At 45.6% G+C, this 27,933-nt stretch overlaps 1 protein-coding gene across 3 annotated transcripts in view; it reads left to right on the forward strand.

Moving 5' to 3' along the window:
• Positions 1 to 5,675: 5,675 nt before the first annotated feature.
• TTBK1 (tau tubulin kinase 1) overlaps positions 5,676 to 27,933 on the forward strand; it is a 104,340-nt gene continuing 82,082 nt past the window's right edge. Inside the window, exons 1-2 of one of the 3 annotated variants that reach the window (XM_071418868.1) lie at positions 5,676 to 5,881; positions 22,526 to 22,684. In XM_071418868.1, coding sequence (XP_071274969.1) covers positions 22,577 to 22,684 — 108 coding nt within the window. In that variant the 5' untranslated portion in view covers positions 5,676 to 5,881; positions 22,526 to 22,576. Of the gene's footprint in view, positions 5,882 to 6,224; positions 6,289 to 17,770; positions 17,998 to 22,525; positions 22,685 to 27,933 lie in introns of those variants that run through there. The other 2 variants (XM_071418805.1, XM_071418729.1) reach the window with 2 other exon arrangements.

Genomic DNA, 27,933 nt, shown 5'->3' on the forward strand with positions numbered 1-27,933 from the left:
GAGCGCCCTGCGCCCAGGGACACCCCGCACCCGGGGACACCCCGCACCCTTGGGAGCGCCCTGCGCCCAGGGACACCCCGCACCCGGGAACACCCCGCACCCAGGGACACCCCGCACCCTTGGGAGCGCCCTGCGCCCAGGGACACCCCGCACCCGGGAACACCCCGCACCCAGGGACACCCCGCACCCTTGGGAGCGCCCTGCGCCCAGGGACACCCCGCACCCGGGAGAGATACGCCTACACCCAGAGGGGGAAACCCAGCACTTCGCCCTGTGGGGATATCACCTGCACGGATGTGCAGGCAGGGGTGAGCCCCTGTTCACATCCTCACCGCCACAACAGGGGTGCCCAGGTACAGCCAGGAACTTTAGCATAAAAAGCAGCTCTCAGCACGCACACGCTGTCGCTGTCTTATCTACCAGACACTGAGCACAAAGTGAGCATGGCCAGCGGCACAGTCCTCATGCACAGACAGTACTTGTGCTCCTGGGTAGGTGGCAAACACATTGTGCCCTTCTACACCACCATACACACAGTGGTCATAGCCCTGTCCCCCTCTGCTCGAAATGGGTGGGTGTCTCTAAGCCGGGTACACATCCATTTTTTACTTGGCAGCCCTGCCAGCACCATCCATAACGTGGAATTCCTGGCTTTGGTATCACACTTCTTGCATATTAATCTAAGGACCAGATTTCACCCCGACTTCGTGGTGCCAACCCTCAACAATGAGTAGCAAGGTTTTACAGCAGGTAGCACAGAGCTTATTCCTTGTCTATAGTAGAGACACGCTCTTTTCTGGCACAAATTCTTTTCGATAGCTTGGTCCAGCCTCCCAGCACAGAGTCTGAAAGCTCAGAGTGGCATGGTCTGGGCGTCCTTAAGAAGTGTCAAAGTACCTGAGCATCAACTCTACTCACTCCCAAGGTTTGGGCAGGCAAAACACATTTCACGTTCAAGATTAAAAACTTAAAATAACTCTATATGCTATGAAGCTTCTTCTGGCAGTGGTAGAAACAAATGGTGGTTTTCTGTTCTAAATATATCACCAGGCACTTTTTTGTGATTTTTGTGTGAGACTTTCTGACACTGCTGAACTTTTCTACTGTGTTTTATAGGTAAAAAGCAAGAATAAGGACAATTTTAATTTCCTTGTAAAGTTGGCATTAGTGTATGGCTGCTGTAGTTCGATATTGCTTGTGTTTTGACTGTCACTTTCGGTTTGCCCAAGCCCCAAATTCCAAACAGCAGCACGTGTGCCACCTGGTGCCAGACAGGGGCACGGAGAGCACTTCAGCCTTCACTTGGTTTGCCCAAGGATTGCTCAGAAGTTTCCTGTCAAGGATGACTCATATGCAAATCCTACCCCTTTCAGGATTTCAGAGGAATGCTATTTCACAAAACAAACAAACGAGTCGTCAAAAAAAAAAAAAAAAAAAAAAAGCATTAATTTGAATATTTGTCGTTAAAGCTTACCTGCTTCATTTGCAGCCTTTGAAATCTGGTTACCCTTCTCTGGTTTTCTTCCACTAAGGGTGATTTTCGTCTTCTACCAGCAAGTTTTGTTATGCTCATGATTCACCAGAACATCCCCTGCTCTCAAATTTTGGCTGCCTTTCTCCTCAGAGGAAACCATGGCCAGCAGCAACACAATCCAAATCCAGTCTGATCACCCCAAGGAGATCGCTTGCTGAACCCAAGCACAAGCCCAAATCTCCTTTCTTGACTCAAAAAGAGATGAGGAGAGAGGAAAAGTCCCTGAGATTTTGCAATGCCTACTTGCTCTACCCATGACTTTCTGATCAAGGGAGTGAAGGCTGGCATATCAGGCTGTTGACTTTTTGAGAACCTAGGGGTGTCACAGCAATTCTCATTTTTAAGTATTTTGAGTGTGACAGGAAAGGCTGGTGCTGGATAAAAGACTTGTCACAGAATTGCTTCCTCCATTCACTGTGTCTCTCTCTCCATTCTTAGGGCCCTCTGGAATTATGGAGTCCCAACAGGAATGCTGGCATTCCCAGCTCTGGAGACCCTCATCTGGAAATGCCACCTCTGTGTGACAGCTTCCAAATGCTTGTGGCTGCCAGGGCAGAAGAAATAATTCCCTGCTACAGCCAAGCCTCCTGGCACAGTCTCCCAGACCAGCCAGGCAATCTCAGTGCCCTGCAGGAGATTTTAGCAGGTAATTGGCACAGCTGCTGAACAGCTGCAGATCTTGGCCTGGATTGAGGGTATTCTGTGCTGGAGTCATGGCAGGCACTGATGAGCAGTGCCAGTTGAATAGGGGCTGAGATTTCTGCTGACAGAACTGTAGGAAAAAAAACCTTAAAAAACCCAAACCCAAAACCCCCCAACTTTCCACATCTTTCTACTCCTATTCTTAACTGCTACCAGCAGTTACTTATTTGCCTTATCTTTGATTCCTGTCAGTGTCACTGTCATATTTTCTGGAAAAATCCAGGGAGGATTCTTCTCCTGGGAAGATGAGAAGCCTCAGAGAAAAAGGGAAACAATAATTATCTGATTTGCTTCTCCTTTGTTTTGCTGCTTTGGAATGTGTTTGGACATTATTTACCAACAGGTGGTTGGTAAATTGTTTCATTGGTTTCATGTGAATTGTTTTGACTTAGTGGCCAATCAAGGCAAGCTGTGTTGAGACTCTGGAAGAAGTCACGAGTCTTCATTATCTTTTTAGCCTTCTATAAGAATCCTTTCTGTGTTCTTTAGTGCAGTTTAGTTTAGTATTCTTTTATATAATATAGTATCAAAAAATAATAAATTAGCCTTCTAAGAACATGGAGTCAGATACATCCTTCTTTCCTGCCATGGGGCACCCTACAAATACAACACTGTCAGTACATAAAAGACTTACTCAATGAGGTGTTATGTTTCTCAATTGCTCATCCCTCTGTTTTTCCTATTTTTAATGACCTAAAAAGAAGAATAGTAAAGTTGTGGAATCCAGGACTGTCACTTGGTTATCACTGATCTGCTCCTAACTGTCCTTTCCAATGGTCTTCTCACATGGTGTGCACACAGTTGATATCTGGCTCCACAAAGAAAATCAGAGCCAGGCAAAAACACCACCACAGAGCAAAAGTACATGCTGGTCTGTGTTAGAAATTCTCCCAAGCCACAATTAACCCAGATTTTAATAAAATCTTTTGATCATTTCCAGCTACATTTCTGCCTGCAGATTAAATTGGACATGTTCCCAGGTGGCTGTTCTAGCAGGTTTCTAAGCCCATTCAGCTCCATCTGCAGAAGGGAGGTTTAGACCAAGGATGAAATAAAGCTAAAATGCAGTGGCTCCAGTTCCACTTTAACAGATGAACACAGACCTTGTGTCCAAAGCAATGGGAAATGCAGCAGGTTTGAAGGAGCTGAGTACCTGAGCTAATCTGGAATGTGAATCTTTGTCAGAACTGGTCACACCTGAAACAAAGGTCAAAACTGTGTGAAAAATGTAGATTTGCTGCACTTCCATTTAAGAATGTGCAATAAATGCCCAATGAGTGATAGGGGAGAAAAACAATACTTAAAAATATCCAGATAACTAGACTGGTTCTGTACAGGCCAGGCCATTAGCTGTCCCACTCTCCAGAGTTTTCTGCTCAAGGCTGAATTTCAAACCAAGGGGATTCAGTGCTGCTGCTGACACCCATCAACACAGAACTTCCTTCCCCATTTGGCTCCTCTCCTGCATCAGCAGCCCACACTGGGTTTGCTATGTGCTTTGCTCCAGAAAGTCCTTGCTGATGAATCTCCACATCTCCCCTTAGGCAGCACTTGGGGCTGCCCTACCTGAGCGTGGAATAAAGGCTCCAGCATCAAACCCTTCCATCCCCTCCAGCTTGGTACTGTTGCTCAACCCAATTTACTGCTGGCTGTGTGCTTGGTGCTCCAGCAGCACTGTGAAAGAGAGATCTGAGTGATGCTGAGAAGTAAAGATGACCTCATGGGGAAAACCAGCTCCCTCACCTCATTTTGGTTTGCCCACTTCCTTTGCCTCTCCAACCCAGCACCATGAATTCTCAGTGCTTGGGAATACAAGTGGTGGGGTCTTGACCTGCAGCACAGAGAGCCCACATGGCAACTGCTAATCATCACTCAATCATAAACCCGGAGTGACAGGAACCTTGGCATGAGCTGCAGCTGTGGGTGCCTTAACCCCTGGGACTGCAGGATGAGCTGCTACAGGGCTAAGATTCCCTGGAGTCTCTGTGGAATGCTTGCACAGAGCAAATCCTCAATGCAGGGGGCTCCAGCCAGTGGAGGAACATTGTGGGGGGCTGGTAGCCCTGTTCTCCCTGATCTGAGTGGCTGGGGGTGGCCAGGGTTGTGCTGGGTCTGCCTTGGCACAAGCATGTCTGTCTTGTCACCACAAATCCCCTCTATTACCAAGGGACTGCTCTGGTGGGGGGAAAAGTCCTGGCTGGGAGGTGTGCCCCACAAGGGATGGGGGAGCACAGCAGCCCTGTGGAAGCTGCTGTGACATCCCATTCACAAGACAGATGGGAACCTCCATCTATGGATCAGCACCAGGTTGGGTCTGATGGGGACACTCTGATGGGGACAGGGAGAAGGCACCAGTGTGTGGCAGGGAGGGTCTGGCAGCAGTGTTTTGTGAAGGTGAATAAGGCACAGAACAGTGCCCATCCACAGTTTGGGACAGAGGCATGAATATGGATGATTTGCAGTGGAAAGGGAACAAGAAGGCACAGCCATGAGCGTTGCACGGCACATCTGGAGGAGCCACGTGCTTATCTGTGCTTCAAGTACAGTGTGATCCACCATGAGCTAGAGCAGGGAGAATGGCACCTCTCTGGAGCAGGGGCACTGCTGTGCCCCTCAGGGTAGGGAAACTGCCCAGGGACAGGCACACTGCTCAGCTGCATGCAGGGATAGCCTCACTTGTCTGAGCCTTGTTTTGGGTGCTGCACCCAGCTGTGAGTTGCTGGGTTTGTTCCCAGCCCTGGCAGGGCAAGATCTGGCCCAGTGTGGATGGGGAATGTTCTGATCCTAGCAGTGCAGTGCCAAGGCCAGTGATGCTGGTCCTGGTCCCAGTGTAGTGTCCTGGGCAGATTTGCAGTGCAGTGTAGTGCACCAGTCCCATCTTGGCCCTGGCCCCAGAGGACTGGAGTAAAAAGCTGCAGGTCAGCACTGCTGGACTAACTGCGCTGCCAGCACAGGGCCCACAGTGGTGTCGCTGCCGGTCCCTGTGCAATGCAAAGCCCAGCCTCCGGCAGATGTGCTGGCTCTGGCCTTGGTCCCAGCAGTGCAGTCACCCGGCCCTGTGCAGACCGTGCCAGCGCTGGCCGCGGTCCCAGGGCAGCGCAGTGCCCAGGGCCATGCTGGCGATGCCAGCGCTGATGCCACCAGCGCAGAGACAGGCACCGGTCCCGTCCTGGCAGGGCCCGCGATGGCGCTGGCACTGCCGCTGCCGGTCCCGTTCCCGGTCCCAGGGCGGGGCAGCGCCGTGCCGCTGCCGCTCCCAGTCCCCGGCCGAGTCCCACGCCAGTGCGCTGCTTCCAAGCCCGCGGAGCGGCGGCGCGCTGCGGTGCCCGGCCGCGTGTGCCGCCAGCCGCTGCCCGGTGCCGCCTGACGGCGGAGGCGGGCCCGGGGCGGGCCCGGCCGGGCGGGGACGGCCCGCGGGTGATGTCAGGCTGATGCTGTCGGTGCGGCGCGCGGTGCATTGTGGGCGAATCCCGCCGCCCGCCGCGGCTCCGAGGGGGAGGATGCGCTCGGGGCCGGCCCGTCCCACAGCCGCAGCCGCAGCGCGCCGGGCCGGCGGCACCGCGCCCGACGAGCCGCACTGAAGGGCGTGGGGCATGCGCTGCCTGCGCCGGCCGCAGCGGGAGGCGCCGGCGGCGGCGGGGCCAGGTGAGCCGGGCCGGGCCGCGCCGCGGCGGGCACGGGTGGGGAAGGGAGGGACGGAGGGAGCGTCCCGCTGGCGGCCTGCGAGATGCGGGACCGGGGACCGCACCGGGCCGGGCCGTGCCGAGGCTGCGCGCGGGGCACTGCGGGAGATGTAGTTTGCCGCCCCACCCGGCGCCTCCAGCCGAAGGGAGAGAGTCCCGCGCGCGGGACTCGGGTTCCCAGCGTGCCCGCGGGGGTGGGCGGGCCAGCGGCGGAGTGACGGCCCGGTGCCGCCAATGAGAAGGTGGGCCGGGTGGGGCGAACCAACTGCCGAGAGGGGCGGCGGGGAGTGGGGGGGCGGCGTGCCGGCAGCTGCAGTGCAGGGGCGGACGCGGCCACCTCCTCGGCGGGGGGAGGCGGGACGGCCCGAGGTGAGGGCAGGGCAGGGCAGGGCAGGGCGGCGGCCCGGGCGGCGGCCGCCCCTCGGCACCGCTCCTGCCCGGGCCGGGGGTCGCGGCGATGCCCGGGGCTGCCGCCGCGGGAGGGGCGGGCAGCGGCATCGCTGTGCTGTGCACGGCAGGGGCGGGGGCGCCCCGAGCCCTGAGATGCTCCGCCGGAGGGAGCGGCCCCGCCGGGCGGTATCGGGGACCGGCGGTCCCGGTGTCGGGCGGGGGCCGAGGTGCGAAGGCAGCCACGGCCTTGTGGCGGGCCGGGCTCCGGGGAAACGCACGGAGGGTGTCGGCCACCTCGGGAGGACCGGTGGCGCCCGGGGCTGGGCACGGCATCCTGCCCGGGGCCAGCGGGTGCCTGTCCGGCCGCACGGGAAAAGGCAGCCCGCTCCCTGGAGGGCTCTGGGGAGGGAGCGAGCGCTTCCTTCTGCCGCGTTACCTTGGGATAACTCCGTGGTGTTCGGGTTGCAGGCAGGAGGCTGAGAGTTTCTCCTTTTTGGCGGGGTGGAAATGGTGCTCCTGTGTGCGCGGCCGTGTCTCCTGAAGCTTTGGGGCTCAGAGTGTCCTGCTATGGTGTCGGTATTGCTGGTGGCGCCCAAGCTGACATTGCTGGATGTGTCCGTAGTCATTGTGCTGCTTTCCCTGCGTTCCGCGAGAGGAGGTATCCGGTAACCTGGGTCTGACCCACTGAGGACTCTCCCGATGAACACCGTGACCTTGACGTGCATCTAGGATTTAACAGGGAACCAGAATGCTGCACGAGGCACTGAAGTCACACTGTCACTCTTGACAGCTCAAGTTCAAGACCCATCGTGTGTTTTGAGGGGTGGGGACTTCAATACCTGTTGGTATCATGTTTCTGAGCAGTTCAAACCAAACCTGTTTTGAATTTTCTTAATCTTGATTGATAGAAGGAAAGGTTTCCTAATTCTACCATTTCACATGGATTTCTTGTAGTCTCACTGAAAATGTTGCCTTTTAGCAATAAACTTCTCAGTGAGTCACAACAGAGATTATCATCCTGGGGACTTCCTACGAGTGGAATTTAGCTTCATGTTGTGTTGTGCCACAGGGTGTGCTAATGCTCCCTCAGCTCGTAGGTGCTGTGCCTGTACAGGTGCTCTGAGTAAAGAGCATCAGTTCTGTCTCACGAGTGTCAGTGTGTCACCACGTTTCAGTGTGCTGCCTTCTTTTGAGAGGATAAAGAGGGGCAGAATAGGAATGATGTGTTAATGTTCTGGCTTTCTTCCTTTGTGTGCCAGTGATCATCCAGCTCACAAGGAGCATCCTCCTGGTGATATAGGTGGATTCAGAAACTTTTGAGATGTGGTGCTCATGAATGGTGTATGTGGTATTCACTGATGTTACTGCTGTGTGCTTTTTCGTGCTTTGTGATAATCTCATTCCTTCAGGAGCAGGCTGGGTTCCTTTTCTCTGGGGAAATAAAACACTGGAATCTCTTATAGGACACTTTTACCACACCCTGGGGACACCTGCCTAACCTTTCTTTTCTTTTTTTTTTTTGGAATAGTCCTCAAGGGAGAAGTCAGATCCCTATCAATGCTCTTGGTCCTCCAGAAGGGAGTGTCTCTAGTGCTAGGAAATCTATTCCTTCAGCTCCCAGTGTTGGTGTTAACCAAGTGGTGCTCATGGCCCATGGGTGGATTTCCTTCCCTCTCTGTCCTCAGTGTTTGTTGGTGAAGGCAGCAGGCAGCCTGCATGCAGCTCTCCTCCACTGGAAGCAGTTGGCACTTGTTTTCCAAAGCAGGAATGATCAGCCAGATCCAGGAAGAGCCTAGTCCATCCTTCTTCTCTATCTTCAGTGTGGGGATCCCTTCATGCTGTTTCTTGCTCTCTCTTATGGAAAGATTGACTGATGACTTTATGGTTTGTCAGGTAGCACACTCCTCTCACCTGGGTCTTGCTGTGGGCTCATCTCTTCAATTGTGTCCTTTTAGTTTTTTGCCTTAGTCTTATCTCTGTGTGTATCAATGTGCAGGGCTTACAGGAAACACTTCAGGAACAGTTCCTCATCCTGGGAAGCTCCTAGGTTAGATTTGTTTGCCAAACTCCATAGTGACCTTCCAGTAACATTGATTCACTTTGAGAACAGAACAGAGGACAGAAAATAGGTCCTTATGGAGGAATAGGTGTTTATAAAGTCTTCAAGGACTTCGTAAACTTCCTTAATTTTTTAGGATGTCTGGGCTTGGTTGGTGTCTTCCACTTTGAGTATTGCAAGGCACAGTCTGAATATTTGCTAGAGCCATTGTGGAAGCAGTTGCTAAAAAACTGTTTTAGCTCTGTTAGTCTACTGAGCAAGAAGCAAAGTGGACACAACCAGTGCTTCCCTCCCCTTCTTCCATCAAGGATAACAAAAAATGAGTATTCCTTTGAAACATCATGAAATCCCCTTAAATGTCATTGTGGGACACAGTCCCTTTGGAATAAATGTTAAGATTACTTTGAGAGGGAGGAATAAGGAAGGCCAGCTATGAGACCTCCCTCCCTAGTCCAGAGGAAGAGTGGGAGAATCTGCTGGATATTTGTTGAAACTTCAGGAATGAGAGGTGAGGGAGATGGTGTGGCTTTTACGTGGTGCATCTGAAAATTGAGACTCCCTTGCATGTGAGAGTTTGCCCAGCTCTGAAATGGACAGTGGCAATCCTTGTTGGTCAGACCAATCCATGGTCTTCTCCACAGCAGTGCCCAGTGCCTGTGGATCACAGTGTTGAGAGCCACAGCAGTTATCCCCAAAAATATGGAAAATAATCCAGCAATGGCAATGTGTCTTCGACATTAATGTATCGAGTGGTTTTTCACATGAACTTTTCTGCTTTTCTGGACACTGGTGGATACATCAATATATTAAGACTCAATGGGGAAAATATAAAACTGCCACAGTAGGTTTTTTTCACAGGATTCACAATCCCTTAGTCCCTTTTGGTCTTACCCGGTCCCACACTGTTTTCTGTTGGGCCTTTTCCTCTGCTCAAGAGCTGCACACATGGGAAAGGATCTTATTTTGTAGTTGAAAAGGAAGATGTTGACAGTGTGATGGACTGTAGAGCTAATCAAACAAGATGTGTTTGGAAGCCCCTTCCTTTTGGTGTCAGGCTGTGTCATCTTTAATTTGGTGAGCAATATGAAAGGAGCAAACTGGATCCTGGGCTGGCTCCAGCCAGATAGGTGCAATGGAGGGCAGAGAATGCCTGTGGGCACAGGTTTCCTCTTAGGAGAAATGAGGCATCCCAGCCTTCAGAAAGAGATCTGGTGTCAGCTGTGGCAGATGGAGGTGGATTCCTCTCTGTCTGTGCAGCAGGAGATTGCTGTCAGGCCCTCTGTCAGCCCAGGAGCTGCTGGGTACAAAGCTTGGGTGGCCTCCCAGTCAGACAGGAAAAGACAAAGGGAGGCATTGGTGTCTGGTGAAAAGGTTTTGATTACAGGATCACTCAGGCCAAACCCCTGGATTGCTCCAGGCCTTTCTCTGCCAGTGACCAAGAGATGATGCTCAAGGAAAGGCTAAAAAGGTGGGCACACTGTGCTTGTCCTGGTCACAGGCCTTACCACCTTGGGGGTGCAGGATGCAGCTTTTCAGCCTTTTTGTTTGTTGGCCTGAGTAATTTTCCATGCACACAGGGTGTGCTAAGAGCACTCTATTGTGAAACCTACCTCTGCATTCCTATGTGTTTTCCTCTCTTTTAGCCAGTTATTAGTTCTAGAGAAACTTTAGTTTTATCCTGGAACATCCTAATTTCCAAGGCCTTTGGCCTGATACCACACATGTGCATGTTGAGTCTTCCTAAAAGCACCTTGCCTATCCTAATAGATCTGTAAATCAAGGCTTCTTCCCTCCTGCCTGCCACTTAGTTTAATTTTTAATCTTCAGTTTTCTAAACATGTCTGTTGTGGAAGACTGATCTTCCAGATCCTCTGCAGAGCTCTTCAAAACAAACAGCAGCCAAAAATCCTAGATATCTTCTTTCTGATCTTTCCTTAAGTCTTTCTATTTCTTATCTGTCCATCATTTAGCAGACTGGCTGGGTGGCCTCTCATCACATATGGGTAGAAAATATGTAGATTTTATCCAGAAGAATTTACTTAACCTCTTCTACATCATCAGGAAAAAACATCATCACTTGGAATAATTTGTACTGTTTTCTTCTTCTGCACACATCTTCTATTCTAAAAACCTTCTGTTGGCCCAGTAAGTCAGAATTAAAACAAAGTAGAAGTTGCACTGGCCAAAGATTTTCTTTCTTTTTCTTTTTTTTTTTTTTTTTAAGGTGATACATTTCTGTTAACAAAGTGGAATTATTTGTAAGTTATATTTAAAATTTCATCTTTGTAATATAGTCTGATCTGCATGAGGAAACTGAAGTTCCCCATTGCCTCCTGTTTCCTAAAGGCACAGGCCATCTGTTCTCACATGGCAAATCACTGTTGCTGCTTTATTCTGGTCTGATGAGGTAGCTTTACTATTACATTTTTTCCCTTTAGCCTTGATACACAATTATTTCTTTATCTCCTGTGAGACTGGCTGTTTATTTTGTAGTGTGTAGTACTCTTTCTCCCCTGGAGTGACCTGGCCTTTTTCTGTGTACCTTTTCCATGGAGCACTGGAGAATGTGCCTGGGTAGCAAGAATGAATCCATTCATCCTTGTTCCCTACCATACCTCTGAAACCTGTTGCATCTCTTTGTTTTTTTGGGTTCCATTTAAATACCTTATAATCCTGAAACTACTCTTTCTCTGTGTGTGTGTGAGATGTTTCTTCTAAAATTCAGCCCATTTTTCCCCTGTACTTGTAGCTCTTCCTGAGAATCTGCCTCCCAGCACCTGCTGTGCCACTTGACATGCATCTTAAATTCTTGGTACTGTTGGTACTTGTTCTGCTCACTGAAACAAGGGTATGGTGTAGCTGTCCAATACTTTCACCTTCATAGAGGCATCAGCACAGTGCTTCTCTTGATTGGACACTCTAATAAATTGTCTGGCTTGTTTCCCTCATTTCATGAAAGTTGCTTGTTTGCTTCCTGTAGCACCTCAGCCAGAGAATAGAAGTCACCTTTGTGGTGACATTGTATTAGGAAACTTAAGACTTTGTGGTCTAGTTATGTCTTGAATTATTCAAACAGAATCCAGTTGCATTAGACTTCTAAAATTTACTAGTTTAGGAGTTGTGCAAGTAATTTATTGAAACTGATTTCTTTAAATTTTGTTATTCTTGGGGGGGAAAAAAAAGGTTAGCCTCAGGCAGAGTTACTCCAGTAACTCCAGAGTTGCTGTTTTTAAGCAGAAGGGACTGAATCTTGTAATTTCACAGAAGGCCAAGAGCTTCCTGCTGTGGAGACAAACACAGAGCACAGCTTGACTGAAGCTGAAATGGATCTGAGGTCTGCTCCTCTTGCATTTGACTGACCCTACAGTGAACCAATTCAGGAAGCTCTATGCCAAGGAAATGCTCTTATTTATTAGGAAGAGGAATAATTTTTCTGCTAGTACAGGTCACTGGACCCATGGTGGCCACTGGCCCGTGGTGGAATCCTACACACATGAGTTCAGAGCTGGGAGGAGAGAGGGGAACTGTTTCTCTTCATTTCAGGCAGATTTTTAGATTGGCTTATTAGGAACCTGAAGCTGTGGATCCAGGATTGGGGTCTGTAGGATTTATGGGGTAGTGTAGGTAATATGGTGTAACAGTGCTCCCATTAATTCTCACCTTTCATTCATTAGTGTGTAAGCACCCAAAATGTGATTTTTGGGTGGGTGTTGGGTGTTTTTGTTTTGGTTTGGTTGTTTTTTTTTTTGTTTTTTTTTGGTTTTTTTTTTTTTTTGTGTTTCTGCTTTTAGTAAAATTGGTAGTAGCTAAAGCATGCTTTCTTAGAGGTGCCCAACCTTGGTCTGAAAAGAGAATCCACCCTCTTTCTTGTTCCAGATCCTGTCCTTCAGGAAAACACCCATGAAAAACTAATTTGCAGTTGTCAGGTTTCAGCTTCTAGCAGAAGATGAGCTAGAATATCAGAGCCTTTCAGTTTCTTAAATTTTCATAATAGAGAAGTACTTCTCCACTACATTCCCTTTTTTGGGGGGGGAGGGGGGGTTTCTTTGGGCTAAGTTCCATGCATTTTAGAGAGTTTAGTTTTCAGGTGGAAGGCACCTTTTCTGATTTTTTTCTGATTCAGGATTTTTAGTAGCCATGAGGCACAGATTACTGTACTCTACCAGTCTCTACTGTCTCTCAGAGTAGGCAAGGACAGAATTGCCTCCCCTTTTTTTTTTGTGCTTCTCTCTGTAGCAGTGCTCTGCTCTGTGTTCATGACCTCTGTGGCTTATTCATAGATGTCTAAGCATGAGTTTGGTTGTATTAAGAAGCATTTTGTTGAAGATGCACTTTTTTCTTTCTGCCCTTCCCCATTTCTATGAAGCAATAAGGAGTGGTTGCTTCTCAAGCAGAGACAAGGTTTATGGGGCTTTGTCCATTGAACAAGACAAAAAAGAAAATGTAAAAGGTGGCAATGCAAAGGGCAGGTAGTCAAGTAGTTTGTCACTCTTGTGACAGTAATCTGGAGGAAATTACAGGAGCCATTTGGTCTCCAGGGCTCAGAGCTATCTGGTTGCATAGGTCCTGCAGCCTCTTTTCAAGTCTGGTGGCAGCTCAGAGGCTGGTATTTCTGGTGTGCTTGTTTCTTCTTTTGCAAAACACATTTTCTTTAACCTTGCTGCCCGTGTTTCTGATTGGGATGAGATTATATACATTTTTTCCCCTTCCAAACATCCCAGGCTGGACTTGAACCAGTAATTGTTCTGTCTGTGGAGTATTTATTATTAGGAGCATTCACCAGGAGCCAGCTTACTCTGGCAAGCTGAACACAGAATGCACAATTACTCATTTCAGGTTGAGATAGGTTTGAAGAATTGCTATGAGCATTGACCAAGTCGTGTACAAAATTTACTTTTCCAGTACTTTACTACAGCTATGAATAGAAAATCATTTTTACATTAAAAGATGGTCTAAGGTTTATGATGCTTTTTCATAGAAACAAGTTCTGACCATATTAGTTCTGTAACAGGAAATTCTCAGAATCCAGTTACTTGGCATAGCACTGGAAAATGAAGGATTAAAGTATAAATGTGGTTTATGTCAATGAATTGGTCCAGAAGAACACATTTTGAAATTTTGTTGGGGATTTTACTGGTGTGTTTTTTGTATTGGAGGTTTTGTTGATTTTTAGGTTGTTTTTTTTTTCCCCATGACACAACAAGCTGGTGTAAAATCTGATAGCAGAAGGAGAAGGCATAGAGCTCAGTCATGGAGCTGCTTAACTCCACAGATAGGAAAACTCCTGGATGGGAAGCAATTGTTTGCCTGCTCTGGGAGAGTGCAGGCAGGTACTGACAGTTGAGAACTAGATGGCATTCTCAGCACGTGTGGAAGTGGCTTTTATAGAGGCAGTCCTGACCAGCTTGTAGAACTCTCCATAATCCTGGTATCCATTGTTCCTTGGAAACTGACTCACACAGCAGTGCAGAAAGGAATCAAACAGACCATGCTTGCACGTACAAGAATTTTTGTGTCTTTTACCAGGATGCTCTTGCATAGAAATACCACCCCTGGAAGCAGTGCACAGTGAGGGTGCAGTATCCCAGGGATTCCTTTGCTGGAGACTCTTCTCAGAGGCACCAGCTTGAGCTGTTACATCATTGCTGCACTGTTGGGACCCAGGACATTGCTCTGGCTGCCCTGGGTGATTTGGGACCTTGGCAGGGAGTCAAAGACACCTGTGCCTTTGATTTTAGCCCATGGAAAAAATTACCAACTTTGTGGGAAGATTTACAAGCCACAAATATTTAAGTAGAATGGTAGTTAATTTGTCACAAAGCGAAAAAGTAGAATTTTAGGGTTTTAGAATGGGGGTTCAAGAAGCAAAATAGAATACTCTAGGTGTGTCCTGTCCTTCTTCTTATCCTCCATCTTCTGCTCAGATGGTTACACTTTTTGATTGGTTTAGAGTAGAGACAGACTGTCTAACATAGGTGATAGGTATTAGAAAATTATTGTAAATAAAATAGACATAATTTGTAATATAAAAAATTAACACCACCCCAAAGGCAAACACTGTGTGCCACAACCGGACCTGCCAGACAAATCTCAGCAAGTCAGAAAAAGAATACAATAAATAAGAAAAAATAAACAACCTTGAAAAGCAGAACTGACAAATCTCAACTTCTTCTTCGGTCGTGGGGCTGGGAAAAACAAGACTTTCTAATACCTCAGGGGTCATCTCAACCACAAAAACCCAAAACTGCACCAACTCTTTCCAAAGGAAAATGACATCTGTGTGGAGTCTCGGTGTGCTTTTGGGTTGGGTCATGCAGCAAGAATCTCATGGAAAGAGTGGAGGTTTCCATGTCAGCAAGGAAAGGTGTGGAGTGGAGGGGGAATATGCAATTTGCTAGAATCAGTACAGTTACCTGCAGAAATTGCTGTGATGCATTCCCACCCCACAAAAGAGGCACTGTGGGAATTCTGTAGGAATTACCCAGTCCAGGGCAGCTGTAAAGGCTGTGGCCAGGCAGCCTCTGGGACAAGGTGCTGTTGTGGCAGTGACCAGAGGCAAAGGCCAAATCTGATAGACTCCAGGACTATGTATAAGAAGGACTGCTTAACAGAAGAAGAGAGACAGTGGGAAAAGTGGGAAGCAACCCAAAATGGTGATGGAGTAGGGACAATTGAGGTAAAACTGATTCTGCCAAAGAAATATTTAATCACTCTGGCTGGATGGTTGCATGAAAAAGCCCCAGGGGGAACAGAGGCAATAGCTAACAACGTACAAAAGGCATGGATGGCTCCAGAGAATCACAAACTCTCTTTGGAAGGTTTTTAGCTAACAGGAACTTAAATCCCAGTGAATCCAGCTTCTTGGATGCATGTGAACACTTGATCCAGTATGTTTGCTATATGCACAGAGTTCAAAGAGCAAACAAAGTGTGCTCAGTAATATCCATCACTCCCTGAAATGCTGGCGCATCATATACAGCCTGGAAGTGAAGTATTAATTAAAGCATTCTTTAGGAAATCCAAACTAGAACCTGTTCAGGAAGGTCCATGTTTTATTGTGTTTCTAGTTTGCTTTTAAAGATTTAGGTAAGGAAAATTGAATCTGCCATTCTCACATCAAACAAGTAGAGATAATCAGCCAGTTGATAAATGACTGGCTTCTGAGAATCCCTCATGATTTTGAATTGGGAATCACTTAAGTATTTGTGCACAGGAATCTATGGACTCTCCCTGTGGTAATCTTGTTAGTTTCAATTCTGTTAAGTTTGTTATTTTTAGTAATGTTGTAGGACATTACTATAAATAAGGACACATTCAACACCTCAGAATTGTTTTCAAAATTGTCTTTTTTCTTTTATTGCGTTAGCAGGTGAGATTAATCGAGATAAAGGAAGAACTGTTGAGGAACACACCTGGTGCAGGTAGCTGGGTGTGCAGTGCAGTGGGAGCTGCAGGTTGTGCCCTGGGTGGCAGGAAATGTCTGGAGGCCCAGGCAAGGAGCCATGGTGCCACCCCTTTGCCAAAGAAAGGGCATGGGGACATGTAGAGCTGGCTGGCTGGTTCATGCAGAGACTGTGGAGCCCAAATAAAACAGGAGAAGACCCCAGACCAAATATTCCCGTTTACCAAGCAGCATGTGCAAGGGGCACCAAGAGCACGAGAGGAACACAGCCTGTAAGGGCACAAAAGTCCAGTGGTGCCAGTGTGACTCCCAGAGTGGTTCCTGAATGCTCAGACAGGAAAATTTCCTTAGCCAGCTGTCTGCAAACTAAAAAGGGATGAGACAGAAGATCAGAGAATGAAACTGTAGATTTGCAGCAGCAGAGGGGGGATGTACCTGTTTCCCTGAGCATGCTCCAACTAGGGGGAAGAGTTTCTTACAAAAATGGGAAAATGGGCTGTAGAAGGATGAATTAAGGGACTAACAGTTGGCATGATTTGTCATGGTTTTGTCAGTCCCAGGAAACCTCTTCTGTGTAATAACAAATAGAATATCTGTTGTGATCAGCATTGGGCTTGAAGACTAAAAAAAAATTTGTTCCATTTAGTGTCATTTAGTCTGATGTGACATCAGTGCAGCAAGTGGTAGTTGCCCCACTTATGCTAATTTTTATTATGAATGTGCTTGGTAATATGAAGTCTACATGGCAAATCTATAAATACGTGAATTTTCTTAGGAAAATACCCTGTCTCCCATAATTTGAATCAAATGATGGCATCTCTCATCAGGAATTCACTGTTATGTTCCTAACCTCTAAAGAACTTTTTGGCAAGTTTATTTAATAATTGATGGTTATGGTGACTGCATCTATCATTAAAATTTTTGAATGGTAAGATGAACACAGCTTTTTCTGGAATGAAGGTTTAAAATGTTTGATCTTAGGCTATGGGGCCTTTAATAACCTGATATAATAGGTTATAATAAGACCATTGAGCAACAGATGTTATCAGTTTGCTATGTGCCTGAGTGTTTTTTTTCAAGATAAAATCCTGTTCTTCAAGAATAAAGACTCAAGGAAGGTCCTATTGGCCACTCTGAAAACTGACTTGGACTGGCCACATTTGATGGAAGATGAATAACAGGCTCTGCACAAAAGCAGAGAAGGGACAGCATGTGCCTGATGGGACATCCTGCATTACCTGAGGGTCTGGTCACACTCTGGTCCAGGATCAGGTGATGACAACATACCCTTGTGTGTCAGGTGTAGGTTGAGTCTGATATCAGAAGTACAACCTATGTTTAGTTCTTGCTTTTATTCAGATATATTTGTTTTGGCTGCCAGCAGACTACTCAAGCTTTTCAGTAGTGATTTATATTGATTTTGCAGGTACAGATACTTAAGCTGCAGTTAAATGTTCATTGTAAGCAAACCATAATGCTTGCCTGTTAAATTAGTGGAGGTTGAGCTGGTTATGATATCAGAGGGATTTCCTGGAGTTGGATTTAATATTCTGCTTGTTTCAAATTTGGAGAAACTCTATCAAGGAGATTGGTGGAAGATAATAACAGACTTTCCTTTCAAATTGTCCTGCTCCCCATTGTTTTGCTTTTACTGCTGAGATGTATTTGGGGAGGATTAGGATCACATAAACCCCTGGCAGTGTAGGCGTGCTTATCTGCTGTATGTTCCTAATGATCTGTTGTCATAATTACCTGTGCTGATTCTCCCTGCAGATAGGTGGGTTTGGCACAGAAATTACTGGTGTGTCTGACTGCTCTGTAATGTGTGTGAATGCAGTCTCTGGCAGTGTGGTGGTGTTTGTTTGGGGGTTTTGTTTGATTTCCTCTGGTCCTGTGCTGTTACTTTCACTGTGCAGGCAGTGATAATTCAGTTGGCTGTGCAACTGGGTAGCCATAATAATGCTGTCAAGGTGCATCTGTTACTGTGTTTAATATGTATGTTCTGCTCAGTGCAGCCTCGTGTTAGCAGAGAATCTGGACCTTGATTGATTGCAGTCTGTCTTGATTGCAGCTTTTTTTTTGTTTGTTTGTTTTTCCCAGTTACTCCTTAATGGCCATAAACCATTCAAAGATGAAAAATAGTCCCAGCATCTTGCAACCTCACCTTTAGATGTTTTGATTGTTACAGAAGTGAAATGCTTTGAACAGCAAGTCCAGAATTTCTCAGGTTAGTGCCATTCCCTGCCTATGAGAAGAATATGTCCCAGAGGAGGCTTTGGGCTGCAGCTGGTAGGAGTTGAGCCTGCTCTCTAAGCAGGGTTTGCTGCAGCAGGGGCAGGCAGTGAAGGGAGATGTCTTCAAGGAATAATTCAGAACCTCATGAGCTCCTGCTGTCAGACCTACTCTAACAGTGTATGGCTTGTTTTTCATTGCTGTTTCAAGTTCAGCAGGGAGTATGGTGTATTCCAGGGCTGAGGGGCTGTTAGTCCAGTGCACTGTATTTTTTTTAAATCAACTTATTTTCCTGTACTGTTACACACATTCCTGTCCTGATAACGGAATGCTAGTGCATGGTACAAAGATGTAAGGGTTTTTTATTTGTTTCAATGTGAGTGATTTAATTTTTATGGTTGGTATTATGTGTTGGAAGGAGATTATGTTGGAAAACAGTGAGGGACACTGAGCCCATGCAGTTACTGCTTCCATTAACTGAGCCTTAGTGCTGCTGAGAAGTGGCACTTGGAAACTCCACTGGCTTCAGTCTTACTTGTTATATTCTCATCTTATTCCCCAGCCCATCTGTTTCTTTCATGTTCATATTGGGAACAGATAAATTATGTTTAAATTCTACTTACAACTGTTTTTTGGTTGTTCCTCTCATGCAGGTATTGGACAGGGAGATTGACCTGATTTCTAGACTGCAGTTTATTGGGCTACTTCTTTTGGTTTTGCAGTTATCCAACTTTGTCTCACACAAAAAAAAAAGCTGTAGTTTACATCAACATTCCATAACACCTCTGGGATCCACTCTTTGGGTGGATCATGCTCTTGAGCTGCTTCATGATGGGGAATTTGATCAAGTAAAGAGGGTCATGGGTTACAGCAGTCTAAATTGTTCTAATTTGTAGACTTCCAGAGGTAAGGATGTGTCCTGAAATGAAGTGGGATATTGCAATACCTCCACAGTGAGATTAAGACCCTTAGTAAGGTGGTGAGAGACAGAATTCCATAGCTTTGTTCTGCTCTTTAATAACCACCTCATGTCTGATGAGTTTTGAGCTTGATGTGAGTGGGTTGTATTTTGAGCTCTCCAACTGTGATATACTGGGAGTGAAGCAAGCCAACATAGCAAAGATCTCATATATTCATTAGGAATTCCTACAGGGTGTGCTTGGTATTTATAGGTTTAATTTTAAGAATGCTATAATCCTGTAAAATTAGGAAATATTTTTATTCCAATAAAGCTGTTTAAAATTTTGCTTGTATGGAAGACAACCTTGTAAAGGTGGTTGGGCTGTGTATATGAGATTTCTTCCCATTGATTCTTTATTTTTTGTTCTCTGGCCACCTTGAACAGCTAGAGAAGACATATATATTATATATACACTCCTTCTGCTGAAAATACACTCCTCACCAAAACACAAGTCAGGCCATACCGAGTCCTACCACAGGTCCATCTAGGCCAGTATCCTGACCTGAGTTGGCTAGGAATGGGTGTCTAGGATAGAGAATAAAAGCTGGGAAGGCATATAAAATGACTCCTCAGACTGCTCTTGCCACTTTCAGTATACTGGTGAACATGGGGATTTTTTGCATTTCTTTTATTATAAATGCCAAGACTAAATTTAAAAAGCTATAAAGTTTCTATGTTTGTAAAGTTTCTGTAGTTGGCTGAAGGAGATATCAGTGTGGAAGAGCTGATTTCACACTTCTTCATGCTGAGGTTGGCCAAGAGATGGAATTTGGTCCTACTGTTGTCCCTGTTTATTTCTCAGCTGCTTTCCTTTGTGCTTCACTTGCTATTTCTAGGAAAGCAGTTTTAGAGTGTCTTAAGCTTGCTCAACTCCCTTGCATGACTTCATGGGACAGGGATACAAGAATCTCTTGACACCTTGTCCATTTCCTACAGGAAAAGACAAACTGAAAGTTGTTGTTTTCACAGTCACTGTACTTTAAATTATGTCTCTTTATATTCAGTAGTCAGTACATTTCAAAGGTAAGGAGACTGGGGCTTGGGTAACATTTAACATGCCGAAATTATGCTCTCTGCTGTGTACTGGGAAGGAGAGGAACTGCCTTACCACTCTCCCACTGGCCATCTCTTGCCTCTTCCCTTCTGTGCTGGTGGTTTCTGCACAAAGGTACCTTCATTGCTTCTTTTGCCCCTTGTGACCCTCCTGGGTTTTTAGTTTGATGTGTTATGTCTTGCCATGGATGTAGGTAATGCTTGGCCCATAGGCCTGAGCATGTTTCTGCAGTATTTGTACTACCTAGGGAATAAAGTTTAGATTTGTGCTGCTACTGTGATCTAAACCAGCTTGGAATTCATTTCAGCCTATAATTAAATTGGCATTTGTTTTGGCTGCATTACTCTGGTGATACCAGAGCATATCTGTAAACTTAGTTCTGTAATTCCATATTGCCAAATGGCTGCTATTCATGGCATTGCCCAGGAGAATTTTATTCTATTTCAAAGCCAGATTCCTTTAAATAACACACATGATATCTTTGTACACATGTATTAAAATTTTGATAAAGGAAAGTGGAATATTGCACCAGGGAAAGCGATTGTACCTTGCCTGGCTTTGAGTGCTCGTGGACTTCCATGCTCAGTATCTCCCCCAAAATTATTCCTTGGGATGACTTTCCACCACAGTCACCAGACTGAAATCTTACTATGACATGCATCACTAAAGTGATGTGAGGAGACCTTCAAGAGTAGGGAGGGCATACTTATTTCTGTGTCTTATTATTGTTTGTAATGTTAAAAGTTTGGGGCAGTCTATAATGAACTAAATTTTCTTTAAATACCAGAAGAAAAGCCAACATTAAGGGGCATTTTTGCAGGGGTGCTGTGCCTCCTGAGCTGATGTGCAGGGAGGTTGTGTGCTCAGTGCTCACTGGTAGCTTAGGGATGGCTGGTTCAGGTGTTCTGGTGAGCATAAAGGAACTTGGGAATGGCATTCCACTTGCTCATTAGAAGAAGAAGAAGCACAAATGTTGTGCTGCCAAACACAGCAGGTACTTTTTCTTTCCAGTTTCTTACTTCTGTACCCAATGATTGAAAGCACAGCTACCCCATACAGATGCAGGACTCTTTCAGTGAGAAGTTGGAACATTTTGCAGCACCTTTCTTCTGAATCTCTTTAATACCCACTTTTTTTCTTATTTCTCTTCTATTATTTTGATTATCCTTTAGCAGATGTTGAATTGAACATTTCTCAGCAGCCCTCTTGCTGAGTTAGTCTGCTGCTCTTTTTTTTCATGTAGTTATCTTCTATATCTGGAATGAAATCTTCTTTTGTGAAGATTTTTGTAAGATCTCTGAGATCTTTTGTTCATGTTTTATTTGATCATCCTTTGTCTTGCACTTTTGACATACTTCTGTCTGCTGCTTCCTTGTGCACATTACATACTGGCCCCTTCACAGCCTTCCCTCTCAGTCCTTTTATTGCTAGGGAATGAGTTATTTTCTCTACTTGAGCTGATAATTAACTGGTCATTTTTTTGCCTTTTTTTTGAACCTGAAGAAATGTGATGGTTGAGTGGCCAGCTCTAGTATTTTAAAAAATTTGGCATTTATGTTGTTAATCTAAGATTGCAACCAGAGTGCTACAGTAACACTCATTTTTAGAAAGGAAGATATTCATGGTTTTGGGGAATGACAATAAAATTGCCAAGATCCATGCTTAGTAAAAGATACAGCCTACTTCTAAAGCCAGTAAAATATCTGAGCAAGATCTTTTATTAGGCCTGTTTCATTCATTTTCTTCTAGGAAAGCTGAGTTAATGTGTTTCTAAAAGTCATTTTTGCTGAAGATTTATAACAAAAACCCCTTAAAATTCATATCAACATAGACTATCTGGAGCTCCATATAAAAGCGGGAAAAAGGGGCAAGATGAACACCACAGGCACAAGTTATCTCTCTGTATTTTAATTTGATCATCTTTAGCACTGTGTGTAGGGTATGAGGAGGACTAACTTGTGCCTGGCTGGAGCCTTTTCTAACGCTCCCCATCTGCTCTGCTTGGCTGTTCATTACAGTGATGTGTCTGTAACCCTGGCCCTGTACAGTCCTTCCACCCTATTCAGACTTTTTAGGCTTATTGAATGCAATACCTGGCAAACCTTTCTGATTTGTCTTGGATGTCATCCAATGCAAGCCATAAAAGCTGCTGAGGTAGCAGCTGCCCTGCTAAAGCAAGACTTCTTCACCTGGTAACAATGAGAGCCCTTGCAACATTTTGGTGTTGGATTCTCCTTGCATTGTCAAGCCCAAGAGCTCAGGACTCCTGCATGGTGTAGCTGGTGGTTGTCAGCCTTTAGTTTGTGCTGCTGACTTGGAGCAGGGTTGTGTCTGTCAGGTTATGCATGGAGTGAGCTCAGGGCTTTGCAGGGTGAGTTTGCCTTCTTTCCTGAGAGGCTGGCTCTGATTTAGTCACAAGCAAGACCTGTGAGAATGCAGCATGTATACTTGTACTGCGACCTGGAATAATTTTGTCATTCATTCCCCTGCCCCTTTTTGTTCCCTCAGATAAATGGCTCATTTAAACTGGGAGTTACTGAAATACTCTCTGGCTGGCAAATGCAGTGCCTAGCAGCAGTCATCAAGGACGAACCAAACATGAGTGGTGGAGGGGAACAGGTCGACATTCTCCCGACCAACTACGTGGTCAAAGATCGCTGGAAAGTGGTGAGTAGCTCTGGTTTTAATGGCCCAAACAAACCTCCTCCTCCTCCTGCAGTGCTACAGCAGCTTCCCTGCTTAATCCTGGCCTCTGGCAAGCAACACTGGAGTGGTAGGGTTTGACATGTCAGCAAGATACTGCAGGGAGAAGGGTTTTTGAGTGGTATTTTCAGAAGGCTAAATCTGCCAAGGATTTTTATGTAGGATTGAACTGTTGCAGCAGACTGAATAGTGTTCTAGTAGAAAATTAGATTTCAAATTACTGTGGCAAAGAATACTACAGACATGACTATAAATAAATTGCATTGCAATAAGATGATGTAAAACCAAATGTTTTGGGTTGGAACATCAGCTACTTCAAGAGCCAGAAAGTCCATGACTAACTAGCTGGTTCAACTTCTGTGTAAATTTATTGAGATACTTCTTAAAATTATACCATCATATGTTAAGAGTTTTAGTTCTTATCTCCCATGTTGTGCAAGCTGGACAGGCTTTGCTTTTAAAATGCTGAAAAAACATATAAATCCCATGTATAGCATTGTCTCAATTTTTAACTGGGATTACCAGCACTCTCTAAGTTGTTAAACTCCCAGCAGAAGCCTCACTAGTTTGAACTACAAGTGATTTGCAGTGATAGCACTGAGTTGTTCTTTATGCTGACTGGCTGTGGTACAGTGGCCCTGTGAGTTTTGCAGTGGAGTGTGGAGAGCAGAGGACTAAAAAAGCTTGGGACTCTGAATTCACTTCGGTTCCAGGCTGTGGATAGGTTATTTTTCAATAGCCCACTTCAGACAAAATATTATGCTTTCATCAGACCCAGCCCTGTTCTTGTTGCTCCCCATTGCCTCTCTCCACTTTGTTCCAGCATTCTCCTCAGCCTTCACTTTTCTGTCTGGCCAATTGCTGAGCAGCCTATTTATATTTAAGGAATTCAAACTGTTCTTCATTCTCCTGGCTTCTTGAGAGCAGATGGAGAAGCTCAGTTTTTTCTGTGATTAGACACCAAAATGGAGACAGCCCCTTTGCCCCTCCCAAAGCTTTCTGTCACAGCTGAAGGAAAGCTTTGCTGAGCTCCTGCAGCTCTGGACTGGAGCTGTACTTGTTTTGGAGGGATGATCCATGGGTTGACTGACATAGGGGACTTGAAACATGCCCTGTGCTTACCAGTGTCTCAGAAAATAATGATTGCAGCTTTTAGCTGTCTCTCCCTGCACAAACAGAAATTTCCCCAGAGCCTGAATTTGGTCAGATTGGTGCTTTTCTTTGCCAAGCTGAATTAAAGCACTCTCCTGATGCCTTTGCTTCAGGTGCATGATTGCTAATACTGATTCCTCCTTAACATGAGGAAGAACTTGTTCACATTGAGGGTGGCAGAGGATTGGAACAGGCTGCCCAGGGAGACTGTGGAGTCTCCATCTCTGGAGACATTCCAAACCCACCTGGATGGGTTCTTGTGTCACCAGCTCCAGGTGACCCTGTCGAGGCAGAGGGGTTGGGCTGGGTGATCTGCAGAGGTCTCTTCCAGCCTGAACAGTTCTGTGATTCTGGGATTCTCTGTTCTCCTTTACCTTGGCTAACTTTAGCTTGTACCATTCCCTATTCATCAATCCTGGAGTTGCTTCTTCATAGAGACGAGTGCTAAAACTTCTGTAAATGATGGGAGTATTTTTGTAACAAGGTCTAAACAAAGTAACTTCGTTCTTGGCAACAGCAGAACTCTTACAAGCACCAAAACCTCCAAATAAAGTCTAAAATAAGCTCGGTGATGCTTACAGGGAACATTTCAAACCAATTTTTAAGTTGGTAGTGGCACTAAGTGTGGGATTTGGTGCTTCATTGTTGCATGAATCTGTGACTGGGGCCCACTAGAAGCTCTGCCTACTAACTCTGCCTTGGAAAAGATAGAAATGTGCAGCTGTATTGTCAACAACAACTACCTCTAATTAGAGGAATAACCTTTTATGTTTTATAATGTCTCACAGTAGCCTTAAATACTGCAGTGAGGTCATTGCCCCACTTGAAGGCTCTGAGAAATGACATGACTTGCTAAAGGCTGTAAATAGCAATGAGAAATCCTTTCTTCCCAGCTCTGAGTAGAGCTGGGAATTTGACCATGTGCTAGCTGACTTGTGCACTGTGAGCCTTCATTGAACAGTCATTCCCCCACACCCCCAAAAAAAAAGAGTGAAGTGCAGACCCTTTCCTTTTAGGCAGCCCTTCTGTGCCTTTCCCTTTCTTTAAGCTGGTGTGGGACCATTCAGAACCACAAGCTGTGGGGGGCTTGGAGTAATCTGGAAAAGCTCTGAAAATACTTCTGGTGGCCCAAGGAAATGGACAGCATAGGATCAAGTGACCAAGGAAAAAGGGACTGTACCTTAAAGTGAGCATACAGCTGTAGTATCAGGAGTAGCATTTTTTCCTTTTGTCACAGATCTTCCTGAATCTAGCCCAGAATGTGCCAGCTGTATGGTCCAATCTTTGCTGTGGGTGATGGATCCTGCTCAAGCAGGTGTGTGGCATATTTATGTGATGCTGGGGTGCCACTGCCAGAAGGTCTTTTGTGTAATTTGTCCTCCCAGTGTCTCTGACTGTCTCTGGCTGGGCATCTGCTTGAACCTTGTAGCTCTTAGTGCTGGCATACTTCCATTATTGAGCCGATTTCTAATTTTAGATTGGTGTAATGTATTCCTTGAATTCCTTTCCTTCTTTCCTCCTTTCTGCTGGCTGACAAACTTTGACAAATGAAGATGCTAGTTCTCTGCAGTTAGCCTCTTGGTCGTTCATTTTCCTGTCACTTGAAGTCAGTAAATTTGGCTGTCTGACAGCAGTAACATTTTTGTTCTTATTTATGAAAAAGACATGGACAGGGTGTGCTTATGGTTTTTATCAAAACTTGTAGATTTAGAAGTATTCTTTATAGTCATCATTCTTTACTTGCAGATACTTTTGATGAAATTTAGGCAGTACTGGAGCCACATTTTTCTGAGTCCCCAGAGGGTCTTGATCCACGTGTGCTCTGAATGATGTGAACAGTTTTGTTCAGGGGAGGGAACAAAGTGAAATGTAACTTGTACTTGCTTTGAACTAGGTATGGATGTTAAAGCTGAATTTTGATGTATCTCTTTATTTCACATGAATGCCTTTTACTGGGGATTCACAACTGACACTTATTAGCAAGACAGAGTTGGCAGCTCCTGCACTGAGCTTTGAACACAAGTGATGACTCCTGTACATGTGTATGTTCTTTCCCTAGGTGCAATCCATGTTTTGTTTTCTTTCAGGTTTCTGAGCTTCTTGATCTGAAGCTCTCCAGTTTATTTTGAAAACCTTCCCAGAAACCTCACAAAACTTTAGTGGATTCTTTACGTTGTCTTGTTTCGAAAGGCAATTTATTATTCCAAGATGGAACCTGGGACAAGGAAGGTTCTTTGTCAGACTTAGGGCCTGTTTTGGTCTCACTCTGAATTGCTTTAAGTGGGCTTTGACAGGTCTTCAGATGATTTAGAATGTGGCTGGCTGAGTTCTTGATTGGCTTCTCAGTTCATACCTGTTGTACATGAGTTCATTTCCCTTGAGATCAGATCCGGTCAACTTAAGCAAGTGGAGTGGACTCCGGAGAGTTTGGTGAACAAGGGTTAACTCTTCCTGAGCTCTTAAGTCAGATGAGGCCTATTGGCCTTTTCTGGATCAAGTAGCCCATTGAGTTGGGCTGCAGGAGTTGCAGGCTTGGCTGTACAAGTGCTCCTAGGAGACAGCCACAGTGGTCATTGTTTGACCTTGTCAAATCTCTGAAGCCTGTGGATGACAGCCTTGACCCTGGCTGAGTTCACTAAGGGTTGCTGACTTCCCATTTGGTCCTTTGCACTGGATTTAGAGTGCACATTTCTTTACATTTCCACCAATTCTGACACCAAACCATTCCTGCCCTGGTCCTGGAATGTCATCCTGGGAAGGTCTAGTCCTTATATGATATCCTTGGAAGGCAGACTTTGTTCAGAGCAGTGGTATCGTTAATGCTTCTGGAATAAAAGATGAAATTTGTATTCAAGCTTATTTTTGGCTGGAGTTGTGTGTTGCCTTGGTTTTTTGAACTGTGTCTGAAAGTACTGATTTTTGCTTAGTGAGAAGGCTGTGTGTTGCTGTTGTTGTTTTGGGGTTTTTTTTAGTAAGCTTTGGAAGATTGTGCTACAAGAGTCTTTTTCAGGATAAATCAAAAATAATTCAGGATATTTAAAGGAGACTTCAAAGGGAGCCATTTGTGTGCTGTGTAACTCCTGATTGTCTGTGTCCAAGTGCAAATACCTACCTGTTTGATCAGATGAACTATTCACTTGATTCCACAGCCTGGAATAGACACCTGGACACCCAGCTCACACAGGGGCTCGTGCATTAGGTGGGATGAATCCTGCTGGTGTTGGCAGCCTGTATCCCAGTCAGAACTGTAAGTGGGCTGTGGCAGGACCAGAAGAGAATATCCCCAAGGCAGTGAGGCTTAACATGGGTGATGACTCATGATTACCACTTAGGTAATTCTAGTTAGATGCTTCATTCTCTTCCTTGACTTTATGTTTGCAGTTTCATTACTGGTTTGGGCTTTTTTGAGTGGTATGTGCCCATCTCTCCTTTGTGTCCAAGGCTAATAAAAGGCTATTCCAAGTTTACCTAAGAAAGTGAACTCCCATGGAGCACCCAGACACTGAGGCAATGGATGTGACATAAGCTCCTGACCTCAGCCAAGACCTTGACTTACATCAGCTTGCTCTGGACCAAAGCAAAGGAAATGGCTCCTGACAGCCTCATTGTTGCTGAAAAACCAAGAAGTATGGCAGTGCTAGTGGTGATGTTGAATGGATGGTACCATCTGGTGTGCTGGGAAAAGTATGCCAGAGCATAATTTCCATAAGAGTGTGAGCAAGGATGCAAGGAAACAAAGGCAGCTTTGACAGCCTTCCATTGGCTGGAATGTGTGTATAAAATCAGTTTTCTGATTCAGCAGAAGCTTTGATCTTGATCTTGTGTGATCTCCCATTTGTTTCTCTGTAGACCTTTATGTGTCCTCCAGTTTGGCTGTTTTGCCGGGTGTGCAGTCTCAATATTGTCCCTCCAGTTCCCAGTTTACCTTTTTGCCTTCTGTAGCTTCTACTGTCCCTTTCCCTTTCTCATTAATATATCAGACAACAGAAGATCTTGTCTGCTGAATCCTGAGGTATTAGCTGACGTGTTGTTGCTATGCTGAATGTAGCACTGTTTTGAAA

The sequence above is a fragment of the Agelaius tricolor genome, unplaced genomic scaffold, assembly GCF_023055355.1.
Source record: "Agelaius tricolor isolate 1412-34295 unplaced genomic scaffold, bAgeTri1.0.p SCAF_1, whole genome shotgun sequence".
NCBI classification, from domain to species: Eukaryota; Metazoa; Chordata; class Aves; order Passeriformes; family Icteridae; genus Agelaius; species Agelaius tricolor.